The 12,134-nt window shown below is 36.5% G+C and overlaps 1 protein-coding gene across 2 annotated transcripts in view; it reads right to left on the bottom strand.

Annotated features, from left to right (window-relative positions):
* The window catches only part of LIN28B (lin-28 homolog B), a 113,642-nt gene that overhangs the window by 47,565 nt on the left and 53,943 nt on the right, over positions 1–12,134 (bottom strand). For both annotated transcript variants that reach the window (XM_008704995.1, XM_008704994.1), the window contains exon 3: positions 7,969–8,153. In XM_008704995.1, the coding sequence (XP_008703217.1) occupies positions 7,969–8,153 (185 nt within the window). The remainder of the gene's footprint in view (positions 1–7,968; positions 8,154–12,134) is intronic.

The raw sequence follows: 12,134 nt of genomic DNA, 5'->3' as shown, positions 1-12,134 counted from the left end.
GAGAGAAAAGGGAACCCTTGTGCACTGTTGACAGAAAGGAAAGGAGGCTACATGTACAGCAGACTCCTATCACTGTTGCTCCTTATTTTCACTTGTATTACATTGTCCTGTATTTATCATAGTTTCTTTTGAACAGCTTTTTAAGTATTTGGGAAGTATATACTGCCATCCTCTACGTCCTGGTTCTCTGCACCCAACTGCCCCACTGTTGGTGGGAATGTAAATTAGTTTAGCCAAGATGGAAAACAATATGGAGGTTTTCCAAAAAATTAAAGATAGAACTACCATATAATCCAGCAATTTCACTTCTGGGTATATATTCAAAGGAAATGAAATCATTATCTCAAAGAGATATCTGCCCTGCTCCATGACCTCTGCAGCATTATTTACAATAGTTAAGACATAGAAACAAACTAAGAGTCTAGCGACAAATGAACGGATAATGAAAATGTGAGATACACATACATACACACACACGATTATTAATCAGCCATAAAAAAAGAAGGAAATTCTGTCATTTGGGACAACTTGCATGGATTTTGAAAGCATTATCCTGGGTGAAAGAAGTTAGACAGAGAAAGATAAATACTGTATCACCTTAACTCATATCGGAATTTAAAGAAACCAAACTTATAGAAACAGAACAGATTCATGGTTGCCAGAGGTGGGGGTTGGGGGCTGAGTAAAACAGGTGAAGGTGATCAAAAGGTAGAAACTTGCAGTCTTATCTTACGACTGCAATGTACAGTAGTGCATGGTGACTAAAGTTAACAATACTGTATAGTATATTTGAAAGTTGCTAATTGTATATCTTCAAAGTTCTCATCACAAGATAAAAACTGTAACTGTGAAGTGATTGGTGTTACCTAAACTTATTGTGGTAATCGTTTCCCAGTATATACATATATGAAATAATTACGTTGAACACCTTATTATATCTAAAAAAACTGAGGGGGGAAAAAGGTATAATTCCACTTCTATTCTATTTATGAAAAGACAAAATTATAGTGATAGAGAATAGGTCAGTGGTGGTCAAGAGTTTTAGGTGGAGGAGAAGTAACTACAAAAAACAGAGGGGAAAAAAAAGACAGAGGGTCAGGACACCTGGGTGGCTCAGTCAGTTAAGTGTCGGACTCTTGATCTCAGCTCAGGTCTTGAGTTCAATCCCTTTGCTGGGCTCCACACTAGGCATGGAGCCTACTTTAAAAAAAAAAAAGAACGAAATTTTGTGGGTGATAGAGTGTTCTGAATCCAGATTATGATGGTAACTACATGAACAGATGTGTGAAGATTCATAGAACTGTGCACTGAGTCAATTTTATTATATCACAATTTAAAAAATAAAATAAAAACAACTCTCTAAGCAAACAAAATACCCAGAAATATACCAATGCTTACTTTTTGAAATAGAAATTAAGTGGAATTCTAGCCAACACTTTAGCAAACCAAAGCAATTATTTAATATCATTATTTTAAATATTTTATAGGCTATGAGTTTGAAAGTATCATATGCCAATAAGTAAGAAGTACTCAAAAAATGATGAGGACATGTCAAAAGGACACAGAAGGGGGGGATGGGTATTAAGGAGGGTGGGTGATGGGTATTAAGGAGGGCACGTGTTGTGATGAGCACTGGGTGTTATGCACAACTAATGAATCGTTGAACACTACATCAAAAACTAATGATGTACTATATGCTGGCTAACTGAACATAAAAAAAATTTTAAATAAATAAATAAATAAATAAATAAAGGACACAGAAACCAGCTGGAAAGGGCTCCTAGTGATAGAATCTGAAAAATCTGAGCATTAAAAGAAATAATATAATTTATTGAAAGAAACAGAAACTCCTGATCCATATCGAGGCAATAAATATGTGAAAAATGGAAAGTCTGATAAAGAATGGGATATTCACATAGCCTCAAAGTATCTCATCACAAATTGCTAATTAATCACGAAAAGAAAAAGTAGTGGGAAAAATTAAAATCTTCTGCCATCTGATAGGGTACAATGAGGAGAATGCAGCATCACTTCCACGACATTCTTGTCAAAGATGAACAACCTCAATCTAATCATAAGGATTAGATTGAGACAAACTCAGGCTATGATCTGGATTCATTCTGGTGTTTTGCCACTTGTCCCTCTAACCCTTACATTGCCTGGAAACTGAAAGTTAGATTGAAAGGATTTTGTTGGTTCAAGACACACATTTTTGCATGATACTTCCAATGTAAAGGAAACGTAAGTGTTGGAGAAACAAGTTTAAAAACATTAGCATGAATCCCAATTATGGCACCTTCTACAAGATAGTTGGGTTAGTCTCTTTAACAAGTTAATATCATAGAATTCCTTCTTAAAAAGGATGTCTGTGTGTAGGGAAGGGCTGTTCTAGATTACAAGAGACTTAAGACATATAAAACTAGGGCTGCCTGGGTGGCTCAGTTGGTTGAGCAACTGACTCTTGGTTTCAGCTCGGGTCATGATCTCAGGGTCGTGGAATAGTGCCCCATGTCAGGCTCTGTGCTCGGCAGGGAGTCTGCTTGAAAGTCTCCCTCTCCCACCACCCCCCCCCAAAAAAATATTTTTTAAAAAGACATATATAACTAACTGAAAGCCATGTTCCTTCACTGCATTCTGATTTGAAAAAAGCAGCCACAAAGAGAAGTTTTGGACAACTGGGGAAATTTTTAAATGGATCAGGTATTAGATGCTTAAGGAAGTACTATTTTGATAGGAATAATGAAGCATGATATTACACCGTTATGCATCTATAGTATACTTTAAAAAATTCCCACAATGTTTACAATTATTGAAATATAGATGTGGGTATATATGGGTGATGACCATACCATTTTTTCAACTTTTCTGTATTCTGAAAATTTTCATAATAAAAAGTGAAAGGGGGGGCAGGACTGGCTGGGTCAGTCAGCACAGCATGTGACTCTTGATCTCGAGGTTGTGAGTTTGAGTCCCATACTGGGGATAGAGTTTATTAAGAAAAAAAAAAAAAAAAAAAGTAAATGGAGCTCCTGGTTAGTTCAGTCAGTAGAACGTGAGACTCTTAATCTCAGGGTCGTGAGTTCAAGTCCCACACTGGGCATAGAGCCTACTTAAAATTTTTAAGAATTAAAAAGTAAAATGGAAGGAAATAGTAAGAAAAATCACCCAAAATATTAAGAAAAAACAGTGTAACATAAATTAATCCAAGAGCTGGTTCTTTGAAATAAAAAAATAGTTAAGGAAAACATGTAACAAAAATAATGGGAAGTGACTAAAAAATTGGAATATTTTAAGATTTTTGAGGCTATTTTACATAACTAAGCTAATAAACATCAAAATCTGGATCAAAGCACAATTTTATTCTCATTATTATGGCTTTCTCCAGAAGTGGGGATAGTTAATGACCACAGAAGAAACCAAGAAAGTTACCAAACATCTCTGAAGTCTTTTAAGCATAGGGAGCAAATCAGTGCCTTGGAAACTGCTGTGAGCATCAGTTAACACTGCCGCATCCTGCTCTCTCACTGCTTCAGTTTCTACACAGGAGTCTCTGTGCTTATTTGATTATTTTATTGCAGTTTGTCTCTGTCACTTTACAAAAACGGTGGCACACAGAAAATTGGAATTGCTAATCCTAAAGACAAAAATTATAAACATCCTGAACTACGCAGTTGGAAATCATTAGATACCAAATTGTGTAAAAGCTTTCACCACAATAAGAAACACAACAAACACGAGCTGTTGAAGTAGTTATTCACCCTCTGATCACCACCAACTTCTACCCTCTCATTCTTTCTAGCACCCCAACTGCAGCAATTCTAGGACTCTGTCTGTAACCCACATGCCATGAGCCTGCCACTTTTTCAGTGTCTTCACTCCAATCCATCATTACAACAGCTTCTTGCATATATTGTCAGTGCCCTCGCTTCTCTCCCTTTGTTATTCTCAACTAGGAAAGCCCCAACTCTAACTAAATCCATCTTTCTGCCTATTTCAGAGCGGTAGCCATGAAGTCACCAGTGGCTGGAGAAAAAACACAATCATACTGACATTACTTTAAATTCATGTCCCCTAATCTTCAGTGGGTTTTTGGTATAGCCTGGAATTCTACCTTTTCTACATAATGCCTTCACTCTTTTAATTTCCTATTTCAAATTTTAAAAAAAGATTTATGTATTTATTTGAGAGAGAGAGAGAAAGAGAGAGAGGGAGAGAGTGTGTGCACTCGAGCTGGGGGAAAGGCAGAGGGAGAGAATTGTTTAGCAGACTCCCCACTGAGCATGGAGCCTGACATGGGGCTCGATCTCACAACCCGTGAGATCATAATCTGAGCCAAAACCGAGAGTCAGACATTTAACCAACTGAGCCACCCAGGCGCCCCTTAATTTCCTACTTAATACAGTCTTTTTAAATCTCCAAAGCTCCTCTCCCAAACAAGGAAATCACTCCAGCAATTGTCCTCCTCTTTCCCGTATGTTCAATATTCCCTTTCTACTGGACCATTCCACTGACACATGAGCAGTTTTTTGCCTCAGCTGCTGCTTTATTTTTCTTCTCTCATTTATAGGAAAACTCAAAAAATTGTCTATACTTTGTCTCCACTCCCTCTCCTCTCCTTCTGTTGAACACAACCCACCTAGACTTTCACTCCCAACCGTCCACTAAATCCGAACTTGTCAACTTCACCAGTGACCTCCTTATTGCCAAATGCTCAAATCTTGGTGTTCATCTTAATCATTTCACCATCAGCACCATCACCTGCAGACCCTTTCCTTCTTGAAATACTTCTTTCGCTGACTTCTGAAACAAAATCCTTTTGATTTTCCTCCTATTTCCCTCCGCTTAACTCAATGGCCTTTGCCATTCCTCCTATTCTTCCTGATCCCTAAATGCTGGAGTGCCCCAGGGCTTAGTTGTCTTCTCTTTTCCATGCATGCTCACTCTGACAGTGATCTCATTCAGTCCTAAGGCTGTAAATATCTTTCTGCTGACTATTGCCAAGATTTTGTCTATAGCCCTGGAACTCCATACTCATGCATCCATCTGCCTGTTTTTCCATTGGGATGTCTACTCTAAATCTCCAGCTTATATATATCCGAGACCATACTTCTGATTTCCTGCTCCTTCCCTAGTCTTCTCCCTCTTGGTAAATGGTCCCTCCATCTTTCTGTCTGCTCAGGCCAAATAAACCTTGGAGTCATCCTGAATATTCGCTTTCTCTCACAGTCCGCATCTGATCCAACAGTAAATCCTGTTGTTTCTACCTTCACAATGTCAGGATTTTTGTTCCTCATCTCTACTGCTACCATCCCAACCTGAACCACCATTATCTCTTTTCTGCATTAATGGAACTGCCTCAGAATTGAGTTAAATTGTAGGACATCCAGCTGGTGTTATGGAGAACTGCTTGGTGTGGAGGTAAAATCTCCACACATTTGGTGTCAGAAACCAAGTGCTGTGTCAAAGTAAAGGAGATACACAAAAGAAAAATGATAGGGAAGAACTGGGTTTTTCATAGTGGGAAAGAAGAAAATGGAGTTCTTTCTTAAACAGAAAACTTACAAATCAATAATAGCAAATGAACACCTTGATAGAAACATGAGCAAAGGACAAGAAACATATAATTCACAGAAGAAAAAAAATGAAAATTGACATAAAAATATATTCAACCTCTAATCTAATCAAAGGATGCAAAGGAAAAAAAGAGCTGTATCTCTTAACCTATATCATTGAAAAAGATTTTTTTTTAAGATTTATTTATTTGAGAGAGAGAAAGAGAGAAAAAGCATGTGCACAAGCAGAGGGAAAGGAAGGGGAAAGGGAGAGAGAGAATCTCCAGCACAGTCCCCGCTGAGCACAGAGCCTGATGCAGGGCTCAATCCCATGACCCTGAACCAAAATCAAGAGTCAGACTGCCCAACCGACTAAGCCACCCAAGCACCTTGGAAAAGATTTTTATTTTATTTTTTCTATTTTTTAATTTTTTAAAAAGATTTTATTTATTTATTTGACAGAGAGAGACAGCCAGTAAGAGAGGGAACACAAGCAGGGGGAGTGGGAGAGGAAGAAGCAGGCTCCTAGTGGAGAAGCCTGATGTGGGGCTTGATCCCAGAACGCCAGGATCACGCCCTGAGCCAAAGGCAGACGCTTAACGACTGCGCCACCCAGGCGCCCCATGGAAAAGATTTTTAAAATGACATCATTCAGGGGCACCTGGGTGGCTCAGTCGTTAAGCGTCTGCCTTTGGCCCAGGGCGTGATCCTGGGGTCCTGGGATGGAGCCCTTTATCGGGCTCCCTGTTCCGCTGGGAGCCTTCTCCTTCCTCTCCCACTCCCCCTGCTTGTGTTCCCTCTCTCGCTAACTGTGTCTCTCTCTCTGTCAAATAAATAAATAAAATCTTTAAAAAAAAAATAAATAAATAAAATGACATCATTCAGGGTTGCCTGGCTAGCTCAGTTGATAGAGCATATGACTCTTGATCTCAGGGTTCTGAGTTCAAGCCCCACATTGGGCATGCAACCTACTTTAAAAAAAAATTCAGGAGCACCTGGGAGACTCAGTCAGTTAAGCATCTGCCTTCAGTTCTGGTCATGATCTCAGTATCCTGGGATCAAGCCCCGAGTAGGGCTCCCTGCTCAGCGGGGAGTCTACTTCTCCCTCTCCCTCTGCCCCTCCTCCTGCTTGTGATTTATCTCTCTCAAATAAATAAATAAAATCTTAAAGAACAAAATAAATAAAATAAATTGAAAAAACTGAAAAAACATTAAAAAATGTATATTTAAGGGGAACCTGGCTGGCTCAGTCAGTACAGAGTGTGACTCTTGATCTTGAGATTGTAAATTTGAACCTCATGTTGGGTGCAGAAATTACTTAAAAAAATAATAAAAATCTTAAAAATAAAATGACGTCATTGAATGAACAGTCTCATTTTTGAAGGGGTTGTATATTGGGCCTAACCATTTCTGGAAAACAGTTTGGAAATAGATATCAAACATTTTTAAATGCCTTGTTTTTGATCCAGATTTTTCAATATTTATCCCAAGGATATAATCAGACAATTTTTCAAAAACATACATATATGGATTCTCACTGTGATACTACTGATAAGGTCAAAATATTCAAAATAGCTTAAATTTAACAAATTAGTTTAGCCTTGTTTAAGTTCTGGTGCATTCAAAAAATAAATTCTGGTATATTCACATAGTGGAAATTTATGCAGGTGCTAATGAATGATATGAAACGTTCCTTGATATACTGTTAAATGAAAAAAACACAAGTTTCAAAAATACTGCATATATATTATGATTCCCATCTCAGTTAGGATTTCAAGTGATTTTTTTCCTGGCTTTTAAATAATTTTTATAGTTTGAATTTTTTATACATAAGTTATCTTTTATAAACAGACAAAACAATCAAGGTATTTTCATTTGAAAAAAACAGGTGAGATGTTAAGATGTACAGAGGGATAGTACTGTCTGTTGGGAACCCTGACTCCTCATTTGTGATCTCAGAACAATCTGGTGGAAATAGTGCAGAGTTCAAATTGCAAGACAGCCTATATTCCTTTTTTTTTTTTTTTAAGATTTTATTTGTCAGAGAGAGAGAGAGCACAAGCAGGGGGAGTGCCGGCAGTGGGAGAAGCAGGTTCCCCACTGAACAAGGAGCCTGATGTGGGACTGGATCCCAGGACCCCGGGATCAGGACCTGAGCAGAAGGCAGCTGCTTAATTGACTGAGCCACCCAGGTGTCCTGATAGCCTATATTTCTGATAAAGTTTATTCGACTACACAATGGTGGCATTTTATTTACTTTGGCTAGACTATATTAAGTCTATATTATATTATTATAGCATTATAATTATATTATATACTATTAACATAATAAAAATGAAATAAATTTTCAGAATTTTTTCCCAAATACAATAAACTCATAAACTAACAAAGTAAAATGACAAAGTAAAATGATTACCTATCTCCCTTTGGTTTTCTTTTTTGTAGTGTCTTCCCTTTGGGTCTTCTTTCGCTTCCTAAACAGGGGCTCCCACCAGGTCCAGTTACCCGTATTGATTCAAGGCCTTTGGAAGATTTTTTAAATGTGAATTCCACTGGTTCTCCTTCTTTTAGGCTTCTAAATCCTTCCATGAATAATTTGCTCTGTACAGAACAGGGGAGGGAGAGAGAAAGAGAGATCATGATTATCAATACTTTATAAGTTTTCTCTATGATTTTAAAATTAACTTTAAAATTAACTTTAAAATTAATTTTAAAATTAATTAATTAATTAAAAATTTTAAAATTAAAATCAATAGCAAGATATTCACTGCTATCTATAATGGATAGTATAAAGTCTTTTCTCTAAGTTCAGTAAAACTTATACCATCTTCAAATTTCCTGTTGCAGTGCTGAAATGGGAGATAAACTAATACCATTTTTAAAAGCAATTTGGCAATACTTACAAAAATTTTAATGTGCATATTATTTGACCCAGCAATTCCACTTCAAGACATACTCACACACAAAGGTTCAAAAACAAAAGCAGAAGACCTATATCAAAATTCACTACAGCACTGTCTGTTTAAAAAATTACAACTACCCTAATGTCCATCAAAGGGAAACCGATCACACAAATTACGGTAGAGCTATAATAATGTAGTATTATTGAGCCATTAAAAGATCTACACGTCTTGCCATTTGTGACATGGATGGACCTAGAGGGTATTAACCTAAGTGAAATGAGTCAAACAAGGAAAGACGAAACTGTATGACTTCACTTATATGTGGAATCTAAAAAACAAAACAAAGCAGAAATAGATCCATAATTACAGAGAACAAACTGATGGTTGGGGCAAAATGGATGAAAGGCAGTGGGAGGGACACAATTCCAGTTTTGGAAAGAATAAATCACAAGGATGAAAAGTCATAGGGAATATAGTCAATGATAGTGTAATAGCACTGTATGGTATCGATGGTAGCTACACTTGTGCTGAAGACAGCATAATGTATATACTTGTCCAATCACTACGCTGCACATCTGAAGCTAATGTACCATTGTGGGTCAACTATACTTCAATAAGAAAACAAATAATTTTTAAAAAATCTACACATATTAATGTGAAAAAAACCCATGTAATATTGTTGAGTAAAAATATATAGGGCAAAGAGTAGCATATCTACCATAATGCCATGTATGTAAATAAGTTTTTAAAAGATACATGTTTATTTATATAGAGAGGGGGTTTGACACAACAGACAGCAAATCACAAACATTTTTTCAGTCTTTTTTTTTTTTGGAAAGTGGGGAAGTTTGTTGATATATACATTATTATAATTTGAAAGGAAACAGGTTTTATAATTTGATTTTTGTGGGGGAAAAAATTTCCTGATTGCAAAAGTGTCACCTTGGTTACAAATATTAATTAGCTCTTTTGATCTAACTCTTCATCACAACCAATGTGCCAATTCAAAATACTAAAATAATACTAAAAATAATTAAATCATTAGTTTTATTTCTTAAAACACCTTTGTGGTTTTTATGGGTCTAATTTGGAATATCATCTAGTTTTCAAAGACTTTTATGAATTTGGGGGCAAAAGGAAGCAAAACTAAATATGATGGGAGCCCTTAGGTCAAGTCCATTTCTTTAAGTAAACAGCTATGCAGTTTCGAATGAGCCATTCCATCTCTTTTCTGTTTATCCGTAAATTTAAGGGATTTGAGTTTCCCCACGGGTGTTCTATGGCACAATGATTCTGAGAAAGACTCCATGAAAAAAGGATTTTGTGGTCAAATAAGTTTGTGAAATGCTCTGTCTTGTTCCTTAGTTGAATCACATTAGCATATTAAAGTCTTTGAGATTCTATACCCCTCCCCTCCGCCACCTAAATAAAAATCTTGTTTGACTGTGTTTATTTAACCTAGCAATTTCCTGACCAAATAGATCCGAGAGCCCTTTCTTTACGACTGCAGTTGTCAACCACATTTAGGGAAATACCAGACCACAAAGTCTGTATTCCTCCCAAGTCCATGACTCTAAAGGCACTGAATAACTACATACAACCAAATAATTATATGGAAGAAATAAAAACAACACTTCAAAATTCAAGACAAAAGGAGACTATTCATGGTGAAAGTAATATGACATATGAAAACGGGGTTTTTAACCAGTCATCTGATGCTTCAAAATCCTTCATGTGGAAGTCTGCAATTTGGCAGCACCTTTTTTGCGGTCTGATGCTATGCAGAAGCCAGGGGGAAAAATCACAACTGCCTATACTCTTTAAAATTTAAAAAAAAATTATTGTTTTTAAAGATTTATTTAATATTTTCAATTTTTTTTTTCTCCTAAGCTTTCTCTTCACTAATTATAAATAGTTATTTTGCTTTCATTTCCTTTCTCACTTCCTATTCAAGAAAGTGAAGATTATCAAATCAGATGAAGTGGAGCATACACGAGTCAACTATAGCAATTAAGAGAATGAAGGGACAACAGTTTTAATTAGAGCTATCACACATTCATAAGTTTTGTTGCTATAATAAAAAAAATTTTTTAAAGATTTTTATTTATTTATTTGACAGAGTGAAAGGCAGTGAAGAGAGGGAACACAGCGGGGGGGAGTGGGAGAGGGAGAAGCAGGCTTCCCGCTGAGCAGGGAGCCGGATGTGGGGCTGGATCCCAGAACACTGGGAACACGACCTGAGCCGAAGGCAGATGCTTAACAACTGAGCCACCCAGGCACCCCTATAATAAAAATTCTATCGCTTATTTCCTCACAGTTCCTAGTATATGGGTGTACTTCATTTTCTATTATTGTGATTTTTGATAGGTATCATTTATGAGTGAATTGCTTCTTCAAATCTAAAGTTAAATTCTACTTTTATGGACCACTAAGTTCTGGCTCTTCCTCATAGTATTCTTAAAGAATATTTTTTAAAATTCTATCTTATATTACTTCTTTCCCAAATTAATACATAAGGCAATTTAGATGAATACTAATTGACAAGAATCATTGACAAGAAACAATAATATCTCTAAGAAATTATAATGACTTTGCAAGAAACAGATAGGGATTTACAGAGAATATTGTATCTTTGTTACTATATCAAAATTGCTGCTACACAGGTGGGAAAGATTTGTTGTAAAGATGGGCAATTCCCTATTATTTCTTCACAAAAATCAACTACTCCCCTTGACTCAACATTTTTTTATTAAAGGTGCCTCTATTTTTCCAGTCACACTGACTCCAATCCTTAGTTATACCCAAACCATTCACTGAATCTTGTGAATTCTTACTTCATAATCGGTATCATTTGCCCAAACCATTTAATTGGATTGCCACTGCCCTACTTCAGGCCCTAACCTTCTCCTACCTGGATAACCGTCATGGTTTCTTCATTGGTATTTCAGCATTGAGTCTCCGCCCTACTCCACAGCATCCTCCATATCCATACATTCTCTCAGAATAAATCTTACCCTACTAGTCTCCTGTCTCAACATTCTACAATCTCTCTCCTAAACTATACGTTGAGACCATTCATAATCTTACTTCTAGTTATACTTTCCTCTTCTTTTCCCATTACTGTAAATCACAATTCCTCCATTAATAAAGCTGGCTGACTTGTAGTTCCCTGAACACACTTTATGTTTTCTCATCTCTGCACTCTAGCTTATGCTGGTGGGGATGCACACTCCTAGTCAGAGCTATCTATCAAAATCTTACTCAAGATTCCAGACACAGTTCAAATGATCCTTTATGTAATCATCCTCAATTGCTGCAAGTAGTAAATTCTCTCCTCTTTCACTTAATTGATTCTTCCATATAGTTTTCATGATACACTGCTGTGTAATGCAGATACTCGTTTATGTCTTACTTCTTATTTGCTCTTTGACTTTATCTTCTCCTGAGAGCCAGGGATTTTGATATATATTTTAGTATTTCCCAAAGGGCTTATTTAGTGAAATGCCTGAAAATAGATATCATTCAGTATGTACTTAAAAGAATTCTAGACTTAGCAACAGTAAGATCCTTAAGGGTTACTTAATCCAACTACCACTTGAAAAAAAAAGTTAATTTAACTTGAAGGAGTTAAGTGAATTACTCATGCAAAGTCAAATTTTCCAGCTCCTACTTTTACTAC

This window comes from Ursus maritimus, unplaced genomic scaffold, assembly GCF_017311325.1.
Source record: "Ursus maritimus isolate PB19 unplaced genomic scaffold, ASM1731132v1 scaffold_13, whole genome shotgun sequence".
Taxonomy (NCBI): domain Eukaryota; kingdom Metazoa; phylum Chordata; class Mammalia; order Carnivora; family Ursidae; genus Ursus; species Ursus maritimus.
Note: the sequence above shows the minus strand (reverse complement) of the source record. Positions and strands in the feature narration are given on the sequence as shown.